This window comes from Chamaea fasciata, unplaced genomic scaffold, assembly GCF_029207755.1.
Source record: "Chamaea fasciata isolate MVZ Bird 193981 ecotype frontalis unplaced genomic scaffold, bChaFas1.0.hap1 SCAF_21, whole genome shotgun sequence".
In the NCBI taxonomy this organism is placed as follows: Eukaryota; Metazoa; Chordata; class Aves; order Passeriformes; family Sylviidae; genus Chamaea; species Chamaea fasciata.
Genome location: NW_027094106.1, coordinates 10,559,064 through 10,582,310, shown reverse-complemented (window position 1 = coordinate 10,582,310; position 23,247 = coordinate 10,559,064). Strand labels below are relative to the sequence as shown.

Here is a 23,247-nt window from a genome sequence, read left to right as displayed (position 1 = left end):
CAGAAACCCCCCTGAGCTACTAAGGGACATGGAGCAATTTCACTACTCTGTCACTTGTCAAGAGCTGAAGAGAAACCACGATTGTGAGCTGGCTGCAGGCTCCGCACTCGGCTGGCTGAGCTGCTAGCCGAGCGTTCATGCTAAGAGCTGCAGGCTATTTGTCACTTGAGGTAGCTGTTGAGTCATAAATCATAAAACACAACAGTTAGTGGAGGGCTGGAGGACAGCCACATCTGGGAGTGCAAAAATACCACCAGAAGACAAAGATGATAAATCACCTGCAATGACTTCAGTTAAGGACACGATGAGTTTCCTGTACGTGCAGGTGTTATGACTGTTTCCGTGTCACTCATTTAACAGACTCCTACATTCAGTGTAACCTTCAGTCTCCAACAGCCCATTCCTTTGAGGAGTCAGTTATTACTCCTGTTTACTACTGGCGTTGAGTAGCTCATGACAATTCCAGGTAAGTTCGGAGTACCCCTGGGTTAACAGGGTACAAACCCAGGGAGCAAAATCTGTAGGAGCCCGTGTTCTGCAGATCAGATCTTTTCTATCTTGTGACATCTCTGTATGAATTTACTGTAATTTCTATCATACATACAAGTTCCACTATTTATCTCTTCTTGCAAAATCTTCTATGTTCTAGCTGCACAAATGCACGTGCCCTTTGGAGATGGGGCTAGCATCCATGAGAGATGGCTTCATATTTCCCACTCTAAAAACTAAGCATTTGGGTCCGTTTGTTCATTTTCACACATACTTTTTATTTCTACACATGGATCATAAATCCAATAGTTCATATACCTGTGGACATCAGAGACAGCAAAATGCAGTCTATGCAAGAAACCTCCAATATCCTGCCTTTCTTGAAAATCTGAGATGAAAAAAAGAATAGAGCAGTGCTCAGTAGAACACTCCTGATGTACACACTACACCCAGAAAATCTGTAATAAATATCTACTAAGATGACTGGGGGGAGAATCTGGACTGTGACCCAGTCTGAACAGTGAAGGGCTCTGTTTCTCCATCTGTGTTCAGAATTGGCTTTTGAAGATTACTGGGAGGAAAACAACTCAAATTGTCTCAGCAATGTTTAGTAAAAAGGGAGCTGCTTATAAAGTGCCCCATTTGCAAGACACTGATTTGTCCATGGCAAGGCTCGAGGTCAGGCTGCCCTTCTGCTCTGCAGGTGCTCACAGGGATATAAATTACACCTTGGCACGTAAAGTAATTGGGAGTTAGCAAATGCCAAATGTTTTGATATATAAACCACTCCTTATCAATTTAATCCAGAACAGAATCAGCTACTGCATGAGTGCTACCTCTCTGGTAATAACACTAACTGAAAAGCAGATTAATGTGTTAATTATATTCCAGGCCAAAGCTCATTACTGTTCCATCCAGTTCAGCCAATCTTTGGGTGATGTCAAAGAAAAGCAATGTTTTACCACCACACACTAACTCCAGAGGGTCCCTCTGGGCAGTTCCCAGTGCCAGCAGAAATCCATGCATGCTGATGCAGTACCACGGAGAAAAGGCAGTTAGTTCAAGGAGCAGTGTGAAGTGTAATTCAGCTAACACACCATATAAAAGAGGGGTGAGTAAAACTCCCATCCCAGCGACAATGTCTCCCCATTTTACAAGTGACAAATTTGCAGACACAGGGTGTGCTCAGGGCACGTGCACGCCACAGGCAGAGCTGAATGCAGGTTCCCTGACTTCAAGAAAGAAAAAACTCTCATTTAGTGACATTCAGACATTAAAACATGGTATCAAAACCCCTCTGCTAGCACGTGTTACTAATGTTTTCAGTAGTGTTTTTCCCTTGGGAATATTACACAGTAATAAAGACCAACAGCTGCTATTCAGAAAACAAAACCCACTCTGCAAACGTAATTCAGGTTCCACAGAAGCTATGGCTTACCTGGTCCATCTCCTTCTTGGCCATGCCAAATTTGTAGTGACCTAACAAGAATGGCCACACTTCCTTCCGAATCTCATGCTGGACCCCACCATAGTAAACTCTTCTTAGTAATTCCAGTTCCTTGTAGTTCTACAGAGGCCAGGAGAAAGAGGTGTTGAAGGCAATACATCTGTATTTAACTCAGGTACACTCACAGACGCTTCACACTGAGTACGGAGACAGTGAAATACATGCAGGACACGAAATAAATTCTGCAGCTCGATTCAAGCCTTCAGGGCCTTAGCTGAAATCCAGTCTAATGTAGGCTGTCATGCCTTCCATGAACATAATCTAAATTCGAATAGATCAGTTGCTTTGATAATTTATACCTTTGCCATCATCAGAGAAGCAAAGGAGAGAAGGGATTGTAAGAACTGACTCTCTCACTGGCTGAGAAGTGACCCTTTAATGTTTCTCGGGGCCCACGGCAGGTGGTTCCGTGCCCAGAGCAGCAGCGTGTGCAGCCCGTGCAGGGACATTGAGGGGCCGTGTCACTGACCTTCTTGTCCTTCTGGTACTTGCTCCAGACCTCCTTGGTGAGGCCGGCGGCGGCGCAGGCGGGTCTGTCGGGGGGCACGATGCTGTGGTTGACCAGCGCCGAGAGGTGCGTGCGCACCGTGGACAGGTGCCGGCAGTGCGCCAGCCCTGCGGGGACACCGAGGGGCAGCTCAGCCACAGCCCTGCCTCGGGCCGCTGGGAGCCCCCCGGGACAGCCCTGCCTGCTCTGAGCTCGCTCCGCACCGTGTGAGAACGAGCAATTACAGCACAGCCAGAGGTTAAACAGATCAGACATGGACCAGCAGCAGCCACGTCTGTTACGCTGCCACATGAAACTACATTCTGTCTTCACTGTGCATCACTCCTCCCACTGCCAGCCGCAAAACTCACAAATACTGAAATCCTGGCACATCACATCCACCCTACTGCCCTACATTTAGGGTCAGACTGCTTTCTAAGCCAGGCATCCCATGTTGTTTAGACAAGCATATGGATACCACATGGGCCAGATATAAGAAGCTTCACTTACATCCATAAAAGGCTCTGGAAATGATCTGCCTCTTCATGCTTTCACACAACATCTTTAGTGGAGTTCTGTGGACAGGCATCAAGAGGACAAGAGCAGGTGGTGAGGACAGAGAGCATCGGGAATTTCATGCCGATCCCTGTGTCCTGCACACAGCAATTTTTTCTCTGCACCAAGATTTATTTAGTTGAAGGACACAGTAATAACAAACTTCACTTATTAAAGCATTTCCCCCACCAACATTTTGGCCCCAGACCAATTTCCACACAGCCACAATTGCTACAGGTGCACTGCAGAGGTCTGTGTCAAATTGAACTGTTGCCCTTCGTTCAATTGTTAATGACTTGTTAAAGATAACATTCCCAGAGCTGAAGTATTTTACACTAGACAAATGAACTAGATGCAATTTTTCTATCAAAATGTGACTTGAGCATAGTTTAATAGGTTAGTTTTAATAAATAAATTCCTTGCCGCCTAAATTAATCTTTTTATGGTAGAAACTACTTGAAAATTGTTACTCTTTGTCTTGAGTGCTGCAGCCACTCAAACCTTCCTGCTTTTACCTGTGGCATGCACAGTCCCCAGGTAAGCTCTGAGGTTGCTCACCGGTCGTGGATGCAGTTGCAGCAGCTGGGAATGTCGTAGGGAGAGCTGCCCATGGAACAGGAGATACAGGAGGAGCCCTGGCTGCAGTGCTCCAGCTGCCACGACAGCAGGTTTGTCCCAAAGCCTTGCATCTCTATCATCTCACTGGTGTCTGCGGAAAAACCAAACAAGACAGCGGGACGTCAGCCTTTTCCCTTCTCTCCCCCTCCTCCTTCTGTGCATCCTGGCGGTTCATGCTTCACTTCTCAACAGGCTCTGAACCTTGGTTCCAGAAACGGGAGAGCAGCATCCTCAGAATCACTGCTCTGGGCCTGCAGCATGCTGTGCAGGGTCCCTTCCCAGGAAGCCAAACCCCTTCACCATTTGCCCCTCTCTCGCCCATGCACATCCCAGTTCACGTTTCAAGAGAACAGAGAAAAGGGTGCTGCAGAAACTAATAAACTGGTTCTTGTGTAATACTATGGAGATGTTATTTATGGCCAGAAGAGATCATCTAGCCCAACCTTCTATTTAGTTCAGGCCTCAGAAATTCATTTTGCAGTTCCTGAAACCAGCCACGGAAGTGTTGGTCCAGCCAGATTGAAAGCTGGAGCACAAAAGAAATTAAGGCAGACTGAGTCAGTTACTTTCAGAAGATGCTTCTTTCCCCCTCAGAACCAGATCCTAAAATACTTAGAGCACAGAAGGACAGTTCCAGTCCTGCTAATGTCCACACTATATTTATAAAAGGATACTCTCTACAGGAGTATGTGGTCCACCTGTACAATGCAGCTTCCTGAGTTATCCCTGCTCCACCACATCTATCTGCCTTTTTAACCAGCTTCACCAAGGCAACTCAAAAAATCAGCAGTTCCCTTCAGAAAGCTTGGCCTCAGCTCTTCAGCCTTCCCAGCTGGCATTTGAACTCGTGGGGTTTTTGGTTTATAATAAATAACTGGCCTTTCAGCTCACCCATGATTAAAATTAAGGCAAATACAATAATGTATGTCATAAAGTATGCCACTAAATTAACAGTTACAAGCAAAATCCAGTCCCCTGGGCCGTGCTTTTAGAACAGGTATTTGTTGAGTGGTGGGGGGGGCAATTCCAAACCATCTCATGCATTTTAAATCAAGGTAGCACAAAGCATTTTAGGAGTGCCTATTAGAAAGTGGGCAGAGGTGAGGGAGGAGTGGAGTAAACCCATTTGTTAACAGAAAAAGCACAGGCTCATGCGGAAGCAAGTCATGTGTGTTTCACTTCACAAAACAAAGTGTGATGCAAAAATGCTCTTCACCTTAATTCTTCAGGAAGGAGCTGAACGACCCAGTCTTTATTGCAGCTTCTTATTGGGTTCAAATAAAAACCACTGGATAAACATTTTTAGATTAGTTTTTGCCTCCCTTCTGTAGACAGGAAAATTGGGTTTTTTAGTTTTAATTTTTTATTCTGGTTTTTAGAGAAACAAGGAAAGAACCCCACAGAACCTAAAGATTCAGATGAAAGGTACCTGAATTAGTGAAGAATTAGAGTGAACAGCATCTTTTATTTAACTGTAGTGGTGTTAGCTGTAACTTCAGCTACATGCAAAAGTCGAGCATGTTGCAAAATGTCAAAGCAGATGGCTGGCAAACCTGCTACAACAGTGTTGTCATTATGGGATGGGGCTGCTGGAGAGACAGCAGCCCAGCCAGGCTATTCCCAGACACATCCCTAACTCTACCCTCCCCTCCGAGATTAAATAACCAAAAGCAGACACCTGACAGCCATTCTAGTGGGATAACTTACATGTTCTATCAGCTGACTAAAGACTGAATTGTGTTCCTTATGCTTAACGTGTATGTGGCACTTAAATGTTCTCCTTCCCACTTTTGCCCACTTCCAGGCACAATCAGTTAGGACACACTGAAACTTCCTACAACGTCTTTTTTCAAGGGGAACACTATTTTCGGAACTTCTTTCCTTCCATGCCTTCCAAGAACTCTGTATTAACTAGGGCTGGGCTTTATCCACTTCCAGGGGCTGCTCCCTTGGGATAAGTGTGTGGGCAGTCTGGAAGAATTGAGGCTCTCCTTAGAACACCTGTTCATACCCTGGTCTAACCCAGAACTTCAGCGTTGTACAGAGATGCAGGGCAATTATTGTCTCTTGCAGTCAGTCCCACCAGTCCAGGGTACAAAAGCAAGCACTTCTCAGAATTCAGAGCTAAACTACTGGATGCCAAATGCACAGACGTCTTGAGAATACTGGCTTAAATAATATGAAGAAATAGATGACAAATTCATGGAGGGTGGTGGAGCTCAGAGCTGATCCTCTGAAGCCCACCCAGCCCATGGATGCAAGTGGAATGAAAGCACTGACCTCAACAGGCCCTGCATCTCCACACAGCCTCCTCTGCATACTCTGCTACCTCATCTGTGAGATCACAGAGCTGTTACACTCCCTCCTTCTCTCCTGAGAACCTGCCCTAGTCTCCAGCCTTTAGGGAGGTGGGGCAGGAAGCCCCACAGGACAGGAGGTTTGCTGCTCAGCAGCACACACATCAAGGGACAAGGAAGATGCTGTTCCCACTCCCCATGGGCTGTGAGCCCATTCCCGGCCTCTGCACAGTCACCTCCATCTCCGGTCTCGTGGCATAAATGAAATATCTGTCCCTGTAATAATGCCAACACTGTTGTATGCATCAGTGGAAGGAGCTGCAAGAGAGCTCTGGGACACAGGGGGAGGAGGATAAAAACCTTTCATCCTATTAGGAGCTGTGAGGTTCCGAGAGCAGATCATTGATAGCATTGCGTGTAGCTTATCTTCCTCCTCCTCATCATCGTCAACAGAGGTAGAGCGGCTGGCAGCTAAGTGGTGGTAGTTAATAGTTACTGCTCAAAGAAAATAGTGAAAGAGGAGCATAAGAAGAAAGAACTCAATGCTGTGGGAAAGCTCAAAAGGACATGGTCAGCAAAGACAAAGGACCTGAATCGTGTCCTCTGCTCGAGGGCACAAGCTCTTGTAAATGGGTGTGAAAACTGAGTTTGTTACAGAAACAAAGCATGCTCCACCAAACTCAGACCAGCCTTTGAGTGTGCACAGGCTGTGAGACACACTTGGCACACTATGGCAAGGGGAAAAGATCCCAGTGCCAGCCTGCAGCAGCCAAGTATGCTTTTGAGCAAAGCTCCAGGGAATTCTAGGCTCCAGCTAGCTTCTGTCCTTCACTGTGCCCTTAGCAATGCTGTGGCCCCTTCTCTGAAACCTGTGCCAGATGCATCTGGACAGTAACCCCTCACTCCCAGCGGTGTGTGGCTCTGCAGACAGGCAGAGTTCCTGCCTGGCACAGGACCTGCAGCTCCTGCCCACGAGCCCCCGGGCTCTGCAGCCTCTTCACCAGGCCAAGCACGAGGTGCTGTGCTGGTGTGTGCATGCACTTACCTGTGCCAGCGCAGGAGCCCTGGCAAAGCCCAGCCAGGACTGTGGCCCAGGCCCAGGAGGCTGCAGAGGAGACTCCTGCTTTCTCAGCTGCACTAAGTCCCAGAATGAGCAGGAACTCCCCTGTAAACTCTAGGGTCTGATCTTCCCAGGAAATTCTTGCTTCTTTGCCAAGGGGAATAAAACTGAACATGCTGCTTGAGAACTAGCTCAAATGCCTTCTTGCATGTAAGAAATTTGTATTCACTTATGACATGAGGTGGTTTGGTGTTTGGGAATTCATTTCGTTTCCTTGGAAGGGCCTTTATTTATCCATTGTTAAGTTGGTGCTTCCAAGCCAGGAAAACTTAGCCCAGGGAGTTCTTGGGGTACTTTTAAGAGTTTATGGTTGGGTTTTTTTCCTAACAACAACACTATGAACAAGCATTGTGGCCAGTAAAAATATCCTCACTTCAGGAGCAAAACTGCTCTTGGCTAGTCAAGCAATCTTTTTTGTTTCAGTCTCAGTTTGCAAGCCCAGGGGAGTATTTTGAAAACTTCCTCTGTAAAATAGAGAGTAAATATAAGATTCCCCACCTCGACTCCATTTCCACTAAAATAGTAAGTCTCACTGCATCAAGGAAACATAAGCTGTACCTGTACCAATTATCTCTCAGTGGAATTTATTAGAGGTTTGGGGTTTTTAGCCCCTTACAAAAACGTGGCTTGTCACCTGCAGGTACTTCCCAGGATATTACTTCAAGATTTTCTCAGATGCCTGATTTGGTTTTTAATTTGGTTTGGTTTTGGTTTTTTTTTTCGAACAAAGCAGAACAGAGGCACTTACTGTTATCATGCTTGTGTCCAGGATAAATAATTCTGAAGACATAGTCTGTGGATGTGTCCTCAGCTGGCATCTCTTCCAGGTCCACCGATTTGTTGCTGTTCCGTTTTCGAAGCTTTGGAAACACCTTGCCCTAGAGAAAATAATAATTCCATACATTCAGCTATGAGTGACTAACAGAGTACAACAAACTAAGTACTGCAGACCTCTGGTGTTTTAAATCTCCACACTTTCAATGTTGGGAGGAGGTGAGGGAGAAAACAGTGGAGTCATATATAGCTGGTGGTTTAGGGGTACTTCATACTACTTTTCTGTGTGCTATAAACCAGCCTTTTCTTGTCATCTCCGGGAGCTGGGCACCCCAAGCCTCTGGCAGCAGCTCTGTCCAGTCCATCTGAGTCTCACTGCTATTGTGCGGGTTTGTTGATGCAACAGCAGATTCCAGCTCATCGCTCAGTGGGGTAATGGAGGTATGAACAGCTTTTACAGACCACGTGCGTAAGAAGCAAACTGGACTAAATGGAGTTACTCTGCATCCTAGTTTACCATAAAGCAGCTGGAGGTCAGTGCCCAGACCCTGCACCAGCCTCACCCAAGAGCTCACCAGGAAGAGCAGTACCTTGCCCTGCTGGGACCACAGCGGGGGCTCCAGCTGGCCACGGGGCAGGAGCCCATTCTCCAGACAGGACAGGAAGGCGAGGAGGTGCCCTCCTTGGGGGAAGTGCAGCGGAGGCCTCTGGGTCCCATCCTGACTCACCAGCACTAATGTCCATCTGCTTTCTGCTGCAAGGAGGACAAGGGGAGTCCACACTGTTACATCACAGCCTCAGTTTTCTGCTCTTACCTTCTAAGTAAATTTTATTTGGGATCATCTCTAAGCAGATAAATAAACCTTTGTAAGGCACAGTGTGATCTAAGGATGATATCAGCCCTTTAGTCCTGAAGAAACTCAAGATACAAGCAACTATGAAAGCCTCATACAGCTGTCATCCTCTATCAGCTGGAGATTTTACCATTCATTCCCACAAGCCAGAACTAATCAGAGGTGTTCCCGACACTGCGGAAGGAAAAGCAATCATTCAAATGGCTCTCCTGTTTATGTATTTTTAAGGAATATATGCTTAAGGGTTATGCTTACGTTGCTGATGGCAGTGGATGCAGACGATCTGGCTCAGTGGCACAATCAATGCGTAGTCCCAATAAACACTAAAAGGGAAGGAAAGTGCAGGAAACATTATTTTTCCTTATTCAGGAATGCTAGCAGTTCCAAGCACCTGATAGAAAGACTCTGCTATGCTAACAACTTCCTATTAAATTTGATCAATTAGAGTAAATTATTAGTCAAGTAAATGGCAAAGGAAAGCTAGTTTCTCCACACTGGATATTCTGGTACCAGGCTTGTACAACCTCTGCTTCCCCCTTCCCCTCCCCTTCCTCCTTCCTGGTGCCCCCCAGCAGGTTAAACGGTGCTTCCCATCTTTCCTGAATGCAATGAGTACCTTTTCTCCAGTTCTGAATCTCCAAGGGTTCCATTCATCAGCTGGTTTGGAGTCCATTTTAATGTCAAACTATCTGCTGACTGATGAAGGGAGAGATACCCAGGAATTGCCTCCAAATCATCTTTCTGTTCACAGAAGCAACAAACAGACAACCCAGGTAACTCAAGTGCACAAAATATCTGCATAAAATATATGTTTCAGTCTTTCTACACCACGCCAAGTTCCAAAGCTGCAGTATCTGGGAAGTGCTGAGGGAAACAGTAACAGCAAAAGTAGTGGTATACAGTGCTGCTACTAGAAAGAGGGGAAAAAGCAGGACACAGCTGGTTTGTGAAATAAAGTTCAGTGTGTTTGTTTCTGCCTACAGGCCATTGCTCATCGACAGTGGTCAGGCAGTGAAAGCATTTGTGACCTGTCACATCTACCCCAGCCCAGGAGAGCCAAGCAGAGGGCAGCTCTGTGCTGAGAACAGACTGCAGTGAGCCCCCGACAGGTCTGAGCTGCACCCCAGCAGTGCGCAGGCTGCAGGCACTCACCGGCTGCACCAGGACGTTGTTCTTGCCGTAGAGCAGGTGCGTGCGGGAGTTCTGGTGCAGGGACTCCACGTACTCCCGTGCCGAGGCAGCAAAGCGATCCTCCGACGTGCTGCCGCTGGAGTGGCGCTTGCGGATCTGCACACACACCAGGCCAGGTCAGGCAGGGCACAACACAGCACCCAGTCTCCAGAGAGTGCAACTCTTGTGCGCCCAGGGAAATCACCTGGACTCTCAACTCAGCCCTCACCATGGCAGCTCAGAATTTCTTGTGAGCTACCTGGTCAGATCACAACTGTCAAAGGCCACAGAATTTAGTGCTGGATCTTAAACTTTTCTACATACAGGTAAAGAGGACACTGTGGCCCAAATGGACTTCTAATCTGTGATAAAGCTCCATTACAGAAGAGAGAAGAAAGGCTGTTCCAGATTCAGGTATCTCCCTCCTGGGGCTGTTACTATGATCAGCCTGTGCCCTCACTCAGCAGCAGGTACAGAGTAAATACCTACTCCCAGGGCTGGGCGCTTGGAGGGCGAGTCCTGGCGGCCGTGCGCGCCGTGGATGCGGTGCCGCTGCACCAGCTCATCGGCCGACGGGTCTGTCCAGTAATGGTCAGCTGTCTTCAGCTTGGTGTACTCCAGGGCACACGGTCCAACTAGCAAAAGAGACCAGGGGAGGAGCCTCCTGAGTCTGGTCAGACACACCCAGTGCTATCCTGCTGGCTGAGCACTGAAGGTGAGATTTCCTTCTCAAGCCAAGTGAATATTAACCGTCACCGATCCTACGGGATCAGCCCACAATACAGACAACAATATAATAATGCATCACTCCTATTACCCAGGGCTGTATTAGAGTATTCCTGTAGGACACTGCAGCATTAGCAGTTACAAACTGCCAGCAAGCATTCAGTAAAAATCCATTCCCATTTTGCTTTCTGATCCAACCAATAATTACTAATAAAACCAGATGATCAGTCTCTTCTGGTCTGCAGCAAAACATCTTCACTGTTGCTCTATTATAAATAGTTAACTACATACTCTGGTATAAAATTCACCTCCTGTAACAATGTCATAATGCAAAATGCTTTATGAAGAAGTAACTTTGCAAGAACTCACCTAGCAGAGAAGCCAGTATTGGGCCACAAACCGGATCTGCCAGTAAAGCTTCCTTTTCATAGTATTTACTAGGAATAAAAGATCAGAGTCCAGTTAAAAACATTACTTGGTATGAACCATTTCAAAGCTTGGGTTTAGCTACAGGTCTAACACAATGGGCCTCCCAATATGCTTGTTCTGTCTCATCTATTTTTCAGCTGTGCTCGGAGAGGCAGGAGCTTGCCTTGTGCTCAGTGTGTTTACTGAGTATATTTGATTTGGGGCTTTGGGCAGAATTACAATATGGGAACAAACAATAGTTCTCTGCAAGCAATTCTGTCCATTTTCCACAGAGACAAAACAATCCACACATTCTTAAACATCTCTTCCATCTGTGAGGAATCATCTTGAAACACTGTGAAGAACAATGAACTACTACACTGCTCTTGCAATGACCCCAAAGTCTTGCCATTGTAGCAGGCAAAGCTGATTTACAAAACCACACGGGTAAAAAATCCAAACACCCACAGTTCTTGAATGCCACTGTCCTCTGTGGTCTGTTCACTAGATGGGGCTCAAACTCTAAAGCACCTGCTTCTCCTCCAGGACAGAACAGCTGAAGGATGTGAACATGGAGCATTTGAGCAGTAATGACACAAAAATGCATGGTAACAAGTCTTACGAAAAGGTTTGTTTTATTCACCAAGTCAGGTTCTTAAAATCACACACCTGCAGTGAAGGACCTGATCCTAACTCATCTGAACGGATGGGAAAGGCAGTGAGGTGAACATCTACAACACACAGTGATGGAACAACTGAGAGCAAACTCCCCTGATATGTCTCCTGTGGATTATGTGGAAAAGAAATTAAACCCCCTTGTACCCATGTATCTGCAGAGGCAGTGGACTAAAATGCTTTCATTAACTGTGTCTCTGGGACGTGGCCAACCCTCTCTCTGTCTCTCCTGCACACAGCTCATAAAAGCCAAGCTAGTATTACATATCCCAGAGCAACAGTTTGCTTGAACAGCACAAAGACCTTTCTTCCATTCTCTTGCTTTTAGTGGCAAGATACATCATGAAAATAAAGCTGATGACAAGGAAAAAAGTAACACAAACTTGGAAAATACTGAGAAAATAAGCTGCTTTGTCCATAGCTCTCACCCTTGTTCAGACCCACTGGCTTTGGATAAACAAGAATGTGTTGCCAGTGCAGAACAAGAGCACCCCTGCAGCAAACTGCCTTTCTGGGACTATACCAAGCTTTAGGGTCCCTTCCTTTCTCTTTTTATGGGAGATTGTCCTTAGTGTGCCCCATTAAGTCTTCTGTTTCATGGGTTATGGGAGGGCAGGAAGGGTGGCAAACCACAGCTGATGCTGGGCAGCAGGAAGCAAGAACAGAACAGAGAGGACTCATCTTTGTCTCTTAGGGAGTCTGTGGGGAATACATCCATAAAGCATTGATGCTCTTCTCTGCTTTTGCAAGAGAAGACCTTCACTTTACACAAAGCTTGATTTTTCTGAAAAGGAAGCATGATTCAAAGAACCTGTTTTCACAACTGTAAGGATTTATGTCTCTAGCTCCTCCTGTCCTAATTCTTCTTTCTTTCATCTACAAAAGGCATTTTCCTCCCTTACATCCTAAAGTTCCAAAGGATTATTTTCAACTCATGACCTATTAGAAGACATTTCTATTCCACTAAGGTCTAGGTCCCATTAGAATACGGGCATCTAACACACTTGAAGTTAGGTTTGTAGCTGATTTCTGGAAAGCTGAATGCCTGTTAATGTTTTTTGTAAGCCTGAAACACTGTCAATGATGAAAAAATGAAGTACGTTTTTTCTAAATGCCTATGTAACTGGTTTTCATCTTACTAGAAGCCTCCATCACAGGGGTTTGCCAAAGACTTTTGCTGCAGACACCTAAATGCATCAGACCAACAAATCCTTGTGCTTCTGCTGCTTTCCTTACCTGCAGTTATCAACAATGTACTGAACAATCTTGTCCAGCACCTTCTCAATCAAGGCAGTCCGAACCCAGATGTGCTTGATGGCCTGAGGTGACAGGACAGGTGTTTTGCTTGTGGTTGATCCCTGCCTTTTGAGGGGTTCCTGCCCATTTGGCTGGTTTTTCCTGCAAAAGGTGATAAAATAAAAGTAGTCAGAATTTGCACCGTTTGCTGACCGCTCCACCATCCACACAACCCATCCCCCTGCATCAGGTAACACCGTGCAGCTGCAGGAGAAAAGTGGCTACAAAGCACAGGGGCACATGCCTTGGCTCTCACACCCTGCCCCGGGCTGAGGGGAACAGGAACCCTCTGAATGTCTCCTCCAGAAAACTTCCCCCTTAAAACAGAAGAAGGTCCCATTTTGCCTCAATGAGGAAAGAAACCCTGACATCTTCAGGTTCTTTGCCAGCACTTGGGTTCCCTTTCAGGAAACAGTTCAGTTACAAAGAGTAAATGTTTGGGGTGGTTTGGGTGAGATCTGTAAATTCCCCCTGCATTGACAGGGTCCCAAGTCCTACGGGAGGCCACGACTGCACCCGTACAGGTCAGGAACACACGTGAGCACCTCGGGTGTGTTCAGCTGCATCCTAAACAGGGCTTTTCTTAAGCCACAGCCTCAGGAACAGTTAGGCTGTTACAGCCCTTCTGTCTCATTTCATACACCCAGCAGAGCGAGTCCACCCGCTGCAGTATTTCCCAGTAGTATCTTTGCTGTGCATATTTTCTACAGCACTTAAATTTTGTGGCTGCTAATAGCTGAAAAACACTCAAAGTTTGTCCAAGAGAAACCACAGAATTTAAGCTCATTTGCTCCTCTCTGTTAGAGGACACAGCCAAAGCTCTCTGGTGGTTAGAGGAGTGTTTGTGTGGGCTCTTAACCAGGAGAGAGGCTGGTGAATTTTTAGTAGAAAGCATCCTTCTTCCCAACATTTAAAAAACTAGCATTAATAAAATCCCTGTCTGTGTCAGTAGGCACAACTAAAAATATATCAAAAATAGGTAATATCTGTCAAAAACTACATAACAAAGTCCGATAATTACAAGTCTAATAAAGATAAATGTCAGAAAATTACACAGAAATATAAGTGCCAGTTTAAGAACTGTCAATAATTGAAGACAAGCTCTCTCAGCAAAGCCTTTCTTACATCAAATTGATCAGAGGCTAGAAGTTCCTGTGCTGTGCAAAGAGCTCTTAGGGCTCAGCAGTGCCTACAAACAGAATTAAAAATGCTCCTGTCCTGAGCTTATAGGACAAGACTCTCGTGCACTGTGATTCCATCTACAGAACCACATGGAAAATTTTAACTTTGCTACTCACCACTAGCAAGAAGTCTAAGACTTTCAGGAACTTTAATTCCTTGACTCCAGGATTCTGTTGTGCTGAAGTCCAGCATGTACTGAACAGCTTTCCTATAACATCCTTCTTCCCATTACTTTTTGTATCCATTAATTTAACTGTTTCTGCTATGATACCTACAAATTTGGTTTGGCAGGAGCATGCCAAAACAGCTTTTCCAGTATGTCTGTTCTTGAGTTCCTCCTTCCACCCCCTCCCTTCCCACCGACAGTCCAAGCTGGTCCACCATACCCTGACTGTGAGCCCTCTCTGAAATCACCAGTAATTAGTCACTTCAGTTGCTGCGTGTGGGCTGAATGTGCTCCTCTGCTGTTCTGAGAAGCAAAATGAAACACCAAAGCCCCAGCTCCGCATCTCCGTCCCTTTGCTCACTGCCAGCTTGATCAAACACAAACACTTAGAGCCCCTAACAAGACAAAGCTGCATCGCCCGTGGGCGAGAGCGCACTCCCGGGGCAGTCTGTGTCCCACCGTGCTGCACACACACCTGCCTGATAAACAGAGCTCAGCCTCACCTGCTCTCTACCTGCTGCTGCAGCTCCTGCACCTTCTTGCACACGTCCCCAGCTATGGCACAGGTCTTGCCCACCTTGGTGAAGAGCGCGGCCACCTTGTCGGTGCGCAGGAAGCCGGCAGCCCTGCGCTTCAGCATGTGCAGGAGACACGCCTCCACCACACCTGCGGGAAGGGACACAGCGTTAGGCTCTGCCTGCCTCCTCCTCCTCGGCCAGCGCCACCTGCTCACTGCCACGGGGCAGGTCTGGGTCAGAACAGAGCTGGCGGACAGACAGACAGGCGGACAGACAGCAATCAGAATCAGATGACGTGATTCACGTGTCTAACAAGCACCTTGTAAAGTACAGGTAATGGCAGTATATAAAGGAACTGGAATCTCTCTGAGTATTTTCACTCCACTTTACATGTGCCACACAGAACCACACAAACATGCCCTGATGGCCACCAGTAAAACACTGCTCCGCACTATGCTGGCCTTGCAAGACTGCAGCAGAAATCTATCCAGCTCTCGTGTAACCTGCTGCAGGGAAAGGAAATGAGAAATACAAATTAAAAAAACAAAACAAATTGAAACAAAAAATAAGCCTTCCTGGTCTACCAGCTTCTGAAGTGAGACTGCAGATGACTCACAGAGTCATGAAAAGGGATGAAGGAAAACAGACCAATTCATTCAGAGGCAAGGGAAAAGACCCAGCTCTGTGTGACAGGTGTGTGCCCAGCGCAGGGCAGCCTCCACCGGGCCCCGAGTGCAGCGCCGAGCAGGGCGCTCCTGGGCTGGGTGACAGCAGGCAGCCCATCGGGACACCGCAGCTCCCCCTGCCACCTTAAATACTGTTCCAGTAACAAATGGCACTCGGTCTGCTCCGACATCCTGCCTCTCGCCCCGCGCTCCGCAGCTCTTTTTGTTGCACTTTACACCCAACGCTGTCAGGTGCTGAGCACTTCCTCAAGACTCCTCTTCTTATTGTACTTGAAGGCTCCAAATCCCCTAACACCTGAACGCCTGCATCCGAAAAAGACCTCACTGCTGGGGCCCTGGAAACTAACCTGAGCTCCAGGCCAGACTGGGGGGCACACAGAAACACCTCGTGCCCGCTGAGCCCTGAGGAGCCCCAGCCCAGGAGCGGCCAGGGCCAGACCGAGCTGCCGGAGGGCACGGCGGGGCAGCGGCCTGGCCTCAGCCCCCGCGAGGCGGGCACCCAGCAGCAGGGCTGGTGCTGCCTGCCGTGCGGCTGGCACCTGCAGCCAGGACCGCCCCAGGAGCCTCCGGCGCCCCAGCCTGCGCTCGGCACCGGGCCCTGGCAGGAGGAGCAGGACCCGCGGGCACGTCGCGGAGGGACCCCTCCCAGCCCTCGGACACCTGCCCTGCCATCAAAGGACACCCGTGGGGGCGGAGGCAGCGCCTGCGGGGGGACAGCGCTGGGGACACCTCCGGAGCATCACCGGCGCCGGGAACGGCGAGTGGGGACAGCACGGGGACGCTCCTCGCAGCACGGCCTAGCTCCCGTCCAGCAACCATCGCAGCAGCTCTTAACCCAGCAACTGCTTTGCTTCTCTTTCCATTAGAAATAAAGAAAAAATAGAAAAGCACCTTGCCGGATGCCTGGAGCAATGCAGCAATTTGATTCCAAATCTTAAACGAAGCAACCTGCCTTTAAAAATAACAGCAAAGAAGTGCATTGCTGTTGCTTAGGAAACAGGCCCTCTTCCCACCTTCACCGCTTTTTTTATTTCTTTAAAACAATAAAATATTAATGAAACAAACTTAGTAAAAGCACAGCAGGCGCAGCTTTAATTATTAATAAATGCTGCAGCTGCCACCGAGGGCAATTTCCCCAGTGACTGTCCCTAGAGCCCCAGTATTTAATTATTCCATTGTGACATTTCTCATCACAAGAACTTGGGTAAGATCAGTCCCCAACTGCCTATAACACACACGTAGGGGTCGTTTGCAAGGGGCGAGACACTGGGATTTGCCGCTGTATTGCCTCAAAATGTATTTTCCACAGGACAAGAGATTAATGAGCGTCCAGTTCTACGTGTAAGGCACCCTTGGATTGGGGGGCAGGTTACAGCCCAGCCTGTGTGACCCTCGGGTCACTTCATTCTCCTACACTTCACCCCCAGGCTGTCAGCACTCTTCTCTCCAGGCTCCTTTCTCCAAGAACTATTCCAGGACAGCTGGAATACAGTCACATCCGACTTGATCTGAATGTGCTTGCAAATACACCATGGCTTTTATCCAGGCAAACTCCAAAACATGCAAGCAGGGCAGCACACCTTGCGGCAGAGATGCCATCCCATTTCACCCCAGGGAACCGTGTGGATGCCACCCTGGTGGCACAGGGCAGCAGGAAGGGATCCCTCCCACCCACAGCATGAGAATGGCACAGCACAGCACAGCGGGGAGGGATCAGCTCCCTGGCAGAGCCCCCCAGGGCTTTCCTTTGGCTCCGTGTCCAAGGCAGGCACCGATCTCACTGCACCTTGCCAGCATCGCCCACAGCCAAGCTCAGTCAGGAAGGAAACAGCACATCCTGAACAAACTGGCAGAAGAGTCACCTCAGGCTGCAGAACCTTTTAAAAGGCATGAGAGGACCCTGGCCGTGGTGCTCTCCGATAAACCAAAAGCAGGTGATCCCCGGGAGCTACAAACTGCACAGCTCAGACTGCTGCCTAAAGAGGCAACACAATTAATTTCAGGGGTTATAGTACAAGAACGTTTGGGACAGGGAAATGGGGTTATTTACCCATTTCTGGGAAAATAAACCATTTTTCCCTTTTTGGAAGCTGACACTCTAAGAAGACCTAAAACCAGATGATTTAGCTTCTGGAGAAACTGGTAAAATCAGAAAGGCATCACTGGGTGGTTTTGTGCACACACAGGTAATTTGTACACATGTTTTCGGCTACAGGTATGTGTGCACACAGGTAAGTAACTAGTGCACAGCCCAGTGTGACCCTGAGCCTGCCTACTGACACTGTACCTACAACAAACACATACAAAAACCGACCACATGAAAAGGCAGCAACTCATCATGCACAGAGTGGAAGAGCAGCTCTGCACTGGGAATAAATCAGCACAGCTCAGGTAATTCCCTTGTATGGTTCAGTTGACAGCAGCCATCTAGAAACTCATTAACTCCAGACAGTTTTAAGGAACATTCTCTGCAGTATTCACTGCTGAATTTAATTAAGTGCAGGTATATTATTGATTTACAGTTCAAATAATCATGGTGCCCACCAAGCTTCAGAAAATGTCACTTTTTTATGACTTCACCCCAGCTACTTCTTCCAGGGTCAGTTGAACAAGTCCAGTTTTGTCCTTTTTTGCCTCTATGAAAATTCTGACATGACGTAATGGACTGTGAAATGAGAGTTCTGGCGCTGGAAGGGTGGTGAGCAGAGAAAAGAAGGCCTGTGGAAGGATTATTTATGGGGTGCACTTAGCAGATGAGATTTTCCTTAGACAGGAAGAAATACTGCAGCTAAATACCTTGTTTTCATGGAAACTGTGCACAGGGAATTGAATTCATGAGGCTGAAGAAATTAAAAACAAGTGAAAAGAGGAGGATGATAAAGAAGCCATCAGAAGCTCATGATCTCCAGCTGCTGTTGCTTTATCCTGCTGATCACAGGCCTGCCCAGTTTGAAACCAGTTTTCTTGCCAAGTTGCAGCCTGCTGTGTCACTGGGACGCTGGCACTCGAGTGCCAGCTGACAGCAAAGGGCTGCAGGGGACACATCCAAACCTGCTCCTTTGCCTTGCTCACCCCTGCTCAACCTGCTTCTGCTGGGCTGTGCCACAGGACATCCTATGTTCAATCCTTCCCTAGAAAATAAAAAATACCGATCTAAATAGACAATTCCCAGTTCTAAAGTGGCTGGGAAAGTTCAGGGCTGAAATCTGGTGACTGTTTCTCTTTAAATTTGTGATCGTGAGACTTTAAGGATCTCGGCAACCTTCAGAAAACAGAAGTGTTTTCATTAAACATTGTTAAGAGTAAATCAAAATTGCTGAGGTTTCTCTCAGTATTGAAAATGATCCAACTTGATGGCCCAGGATCAAAGCAAAATGTTTAGCAGAGTTCTCTGAAAAGCACAGGACATTTTATTTCACTTCTCAAGCTAAAAACACACGCAGTTCAAAAACTGTTTCACTTCACATCAGAGCTAATACTCACTCTGTTTTTTCCCTCCCCACTACAGCATACCACTCATTAATTTAAGCATCATCTTTGGAGCACAATCAAAAACCTTCTAAATGTGCATGAAAAATATTTGCCTTCCCCCAATTATGATTATCTCTGGTACACTCTCTGGGCTAATGTGTTTATCAAATGAGGTAGAATCTCTGTAAACTATTTTTTAAGCATTATTCATCATTGAAAATGTTTGTTTCCCAAATAGGAGCAGTGATACAGAGAGACTTGTGTTTTGTTTGTGAGAGATCTGCATGTCCACGGCAGATTATCTTAATTTTTTTTTAAAATATCAATGCCAACGGTAGAAAGCCAAAAGAATTAAGATGATAAACTGTCAGGTTGGGCAACGGTTATTTACATCTGTTTCTACAGAAGTTACATTTCTGTGAGCTAAGGAAAAAAGAGAAAACTGAATTCTTTGTTTTCTGTCAAATCTGAGTATGGTGCTATTTAGAAGCCTCAAGGCAATCATCTAAAAATCCCAAAGCATAAGACATCTCTTCCAAATGGGGCTGATTTTCAGAAGAATTGGAATGCTGTCACTCCAGCTGAAAACGATGGGAACAAAATAGTGTTTTCTTTCAAACACAATTAACTTTGTGCAAAATGGGATAACAAGTCAGAGCAGTGAAGGAAACAGCCTCACAGCTAAGCACTCTGCTGTGGTCAGCCCCGGGGTCATTATCAGTGAGCCTGTAAATCAGCACTGCCGGGCACTCCTGCAGCTCAGACACCAATCCATCCCAAATGACCCGGGAGATCTGGTCTCCAGGAGTCACCAGCCATATTCATTCCTGGTTTTCCACCACCAGCGTGGATGGAGACTCATCCATGACCTCAGCTGAAGCTCTTTGTGCTCCTACAGACGTGTAAGGCCCTAAAGTTTCAGACCTCATCAGATGCCAACTACGTGGCTCCAGAAAATCCAGCCACACGAGTGCTTTCCTACTGCCTGCCACCTCCAGAAGGAAATGGAGTGCTCATCCGCCTTAGGAAGCTGCGAAGTAACTGTTGAACTGTTCAACAGAAAGTCCAATCTTACTAAGTGCTTTGCACATTCATGAACAACAGTCCTGCCATACACTGGATTGGCTCTGAACTGTGAAGAGGACCCAAGAGCCACTCTGATTCTCAGAACACATCAGTCCTTTTGCTGTGAACAGATACTCAGGGACACAGTGCTATTTCAAATGACAATTCCCTCTACTTATTTTTGAAGAAGGAAGCATCTCACACTGATGATTACCCAAGCCTAGATGCCCCAGGGCTCTGTGCAAGGAGGCTGCAGTGGATGGATACAGGGCCCACACATCAGATCTCAAGTGTGGAATTACAGCCCGAAGCACAGACACCTCAGAAGCACTTGTGGGTGATAGCTCTCCTTGCTCTGTTTCTGAGAGCAATAAATGCTCATGCAGTCCCGATGTACACAGACACTGCAGGAGCTTGAGAGCAGAAGCACCAGCATAAGACACAAATGCCGGGTCAGGAGTGCTTCACCAAAGCAGCCATGGAGTCAGGCTCTGGCCTGGCACAAGTCAAGACTGTATTTGAGTCTGTCTGAGCCAAGGAAACGCAGGGGAGCTGAAAGAGCTGCTGTACAGCAGCACACAAGGAGCACACAAGAGAAATGGTACTGAGAAGTAGTGTAACACTCTCTACCACCTGGACATCGTGCTCCTAGACCTGGAAGGGCACTCACAGCACTGCATGGCTGCTGCATGGGTCTGTTTGTGCATGGACCTCCTCAACCACCACGTCCAGGACCACCAAAGGCTCCACAAAGGCTGCTCAGCTTCCAGAGAAGACTGGACTGGCAGCAGGGTGAGCCAGCACTTGTCTGTGCTCAGGCAAGTGTCCCTTCTCTGGGGTCGGCAGCTGTCCCAGGAAAGGCCTCAGGCCACCTCTCTGATGCATTATTCACACAGAGAAAGCACCAAGGACCGCTTACTAATGGGAATTCATTATCGCCCAAGCTCCCCTGGGTAGGCACCACATCCTTCTTTTGTCTGGAGGGCTGCACACATGACTAAAGGCAGCCACAGATCCCATTCAAACACCTTCAGTTAATAACCAGTTCCAGTTCTGCAGCCAAACCCTGTCACCTTTCCCAGTGCATGACTGGACAGATCGTGACACGGTTCTGTTCTTCTTTTTTAAGATCTGTGTTATTTAAACACAGCATTACCCAGAAAAAAAAAAAACCAGTCATTTTCATAAGTTAATAAGAGAAGAAAAGCAATATGCGTGATGGGGATGGAAAAAGAAAAAGCTGAGGTTAATGCAGCTAAATCAACAGAACTGGCTCATCCCCTAGGGCTGAGCCAGCCAAGTCCTCTAGGAGAGGCTCTCTGCTCCTCTTCTCCGCACCTGGAATTGCAGGGTCTGCAGCAAAGATCCTCAACAAATCTATCAGGATAGAGCAGCAATGTAACACCCAGAAACAGCAAACTTTCTCCTTGGGTTCAAAAGGGGAAAAACATTTCTGGTCTGTAAGCCTGGTCTAGACACAGTTTTAGGACAGATTTGGAAGGCAAAGATTATTCAATGACGCTGAAGAAAAGGAAAAACAAATACTTTGAAGTGAAGGGCTGTAACCAACACCAGTGGTAAATTAAACATTAGTATCTGAAGATGGGAAGAAACAGCACATGTCAAGTGTCCAAAGTATACCAAAAAAGCTACAAAGCATCATGAAAATAAAAAGAAGATGGGAATTTTTTTCTGTTTTCTTTGATAGAAGAGCCTCAACATCTTGCAGGATTTGAGTTCAGATTCGGGAACAGGGAAGGACCTGGTGATGCCCCTGCCATAAACCCACCCACGGCTGCACAGCTCTGGTGCATCCCCCAGGAACAGCAGTGGAATCCCCCAGCTCCCTCCTCTCCCTCGCATCCCAAGGGACACGGGCAATGCCATCCTCAAACAAGGTTTACAAGAAGCCCCAAGATCCACATTAAATACCATTCTGCAGCTCAAATCAGAACTGGCCTTTTCAGTTCAGCCACAAAGGGATTCTACGCATTTTAATTAATGGGTTTAATTACTGGTAGCAGGTTTATCATTCAGGCCAAAAAAAGCTTTTTGTGCAGTTCATCTCTTCCTTAATTTGAACTGAAATCTCATTGAAAAGCCAAATTCTGCATGTTTAACAGTGCCCAAGTTACTATTTTTACTCACGTTTACTACTAACTTTTCCCCAAAACACAGTAAGTATATTCCCTCTGCCAAGCTGGCATGCTGGATTTACACCTAAGTAACAGATATTTTGATTGTGACACACACCAACCCTCCGTAACCCACCCGAATTCTATGGCAATTACTTTATAGCATGGGGAATTTGGGATTATTTCATTTAATACACTCAAAATATTATTCAAAGAGAACAAACTACTGAGACTCATTTCAGAGTAGATGCTGAAAATGTAGAGATCATTTGGGTAACCATGTCTGAGGCATTCATGAATAAACCCTGCCTGCAGTATGAAGCTGACTTATTCAAGTTTTCTAATTGCTTCAAGCAGCACGTTACTGTCAAGACTAAAGATGGGCAGCCACACAGAAACGGCTCAGGAGACTGCAGGCAGCTTTTGGACCAACACTGTAGGTGTAATGCGCTGGACTGGAAACCCTGTAAATACACTTCAGGTAACTGCAGAAACAGGGCTACACTTCCTTTGTCTTCCCTGTGTCCCTCAGAACTGCAGGGGCGGGCAAGGAAGGGCCGGTGTTCCAGCCAGAGCAGCTCCCGGCACGGACACTCCGCGCAGGCTGGGCAGGAGCTGTGGGCAAGGGCCGGTGCTCCAGCCAGAGCAGCTCCCGGCACGGACACTCCGCGCAGGCTGGGCAGGAGCTGTGGGCAAGGGCCGGTGCTCCAGCCAGAGCAGCTCCCGGCACGGACACTCCGCGCAGGCTGGGCAGGAGCTGTGGGCAAGGGCCGGTGCTCCAGCCAGAGCAGCTCCCGGCACGGACACTCCGCGCAGGCTGGGCAGGAGCTGTGGGCAAGGGCCGGTGCTCCAGCCAGAGCAGCTCCCGGCACGGACACTCCAGGCAGGCTGGGCAGGAGGAGCAGCCAAGGAAGGGCCGGTGTTCCGGCCAGAGCAGCTCCTGGCACGGACACTCCGGGAAGGCTGGGCAGGAGCTGTGGGCAAGGGCCAGTGTTCCGGCCAGAGCAGCTCCCGGCACGGACACTCCGCGCAGGCTGGGCAGGAGCTG

General features: G+C 47.5%; 1 protein-coding gene across 6 annotated transcripts in view; it reads right to left on the bottom strand.

Annotated features, from left to right (window-relative positions):
* SGSM2 (small G protein signaling modulator 2) overlaps positions 1-23,247 on the bottom strand; it is a 38,363-nt gene that overhangs the window by 6,864 nt on the left and 8,252 nt on the right. For 3 of the 6 annotated variants that reach the window (XM_066201852.1, XM_066201855.1, XM_066201854.1), the window contains exons 3-16: positions 14,828-14,990; positions 12,917-13,078; positions 10,967-11,034; positions 10,361-10,506; positions 9,854-9,988; positions 9,318-9,442; positions 8,957-9,024; positions 8,438-8,601; positions 7,822-7,951; positions 6,314-6,448; positions 3,597-3,747; positions 2,994-3,058; positions 2,466-2,611; positions 1,928-2,056 (exon numbers count right to left, since the gene is read on the bottom strand). In XM_066201852.1, the coding sequence (XP_066057949.1) occupies positions 1,928-2,056; positions 2,466-2,611; positions 2,994-3,058; positions 3,597-3,747; positions 6,314-6,448; positions 7,822-7,951; positions 8,438-8,601; positions 8,957-9,024; positions 9,318-9,442; positions 9,854-9,988; positions 10,361-10,506; positions 10,967-11,034; positions 12,917-13,078; positions 14,828-14,990 (1,787 nt within the window). The remainder of the gene's footprint in view (positions 1-1,927; positions 2,057-2,465; positions 2,612-2,993; positions 3,059-3,596; positions 3,748-6,313; positions 6,449-7,821; positions 7,952-8,437; positions 8,602-8,956; positions 9,025-9,317; positions 9,443-9,853; positions 9,989-10,360; positions 10,507-10,966; positions 11,035-12,916; positions 13,079-14,827; positions 14,991-23,247) is intronic. The other 3 variants (XM_066201853.1, XM_066201856.1, XM_066201857.1) reach the window with 3 other exon arrangements.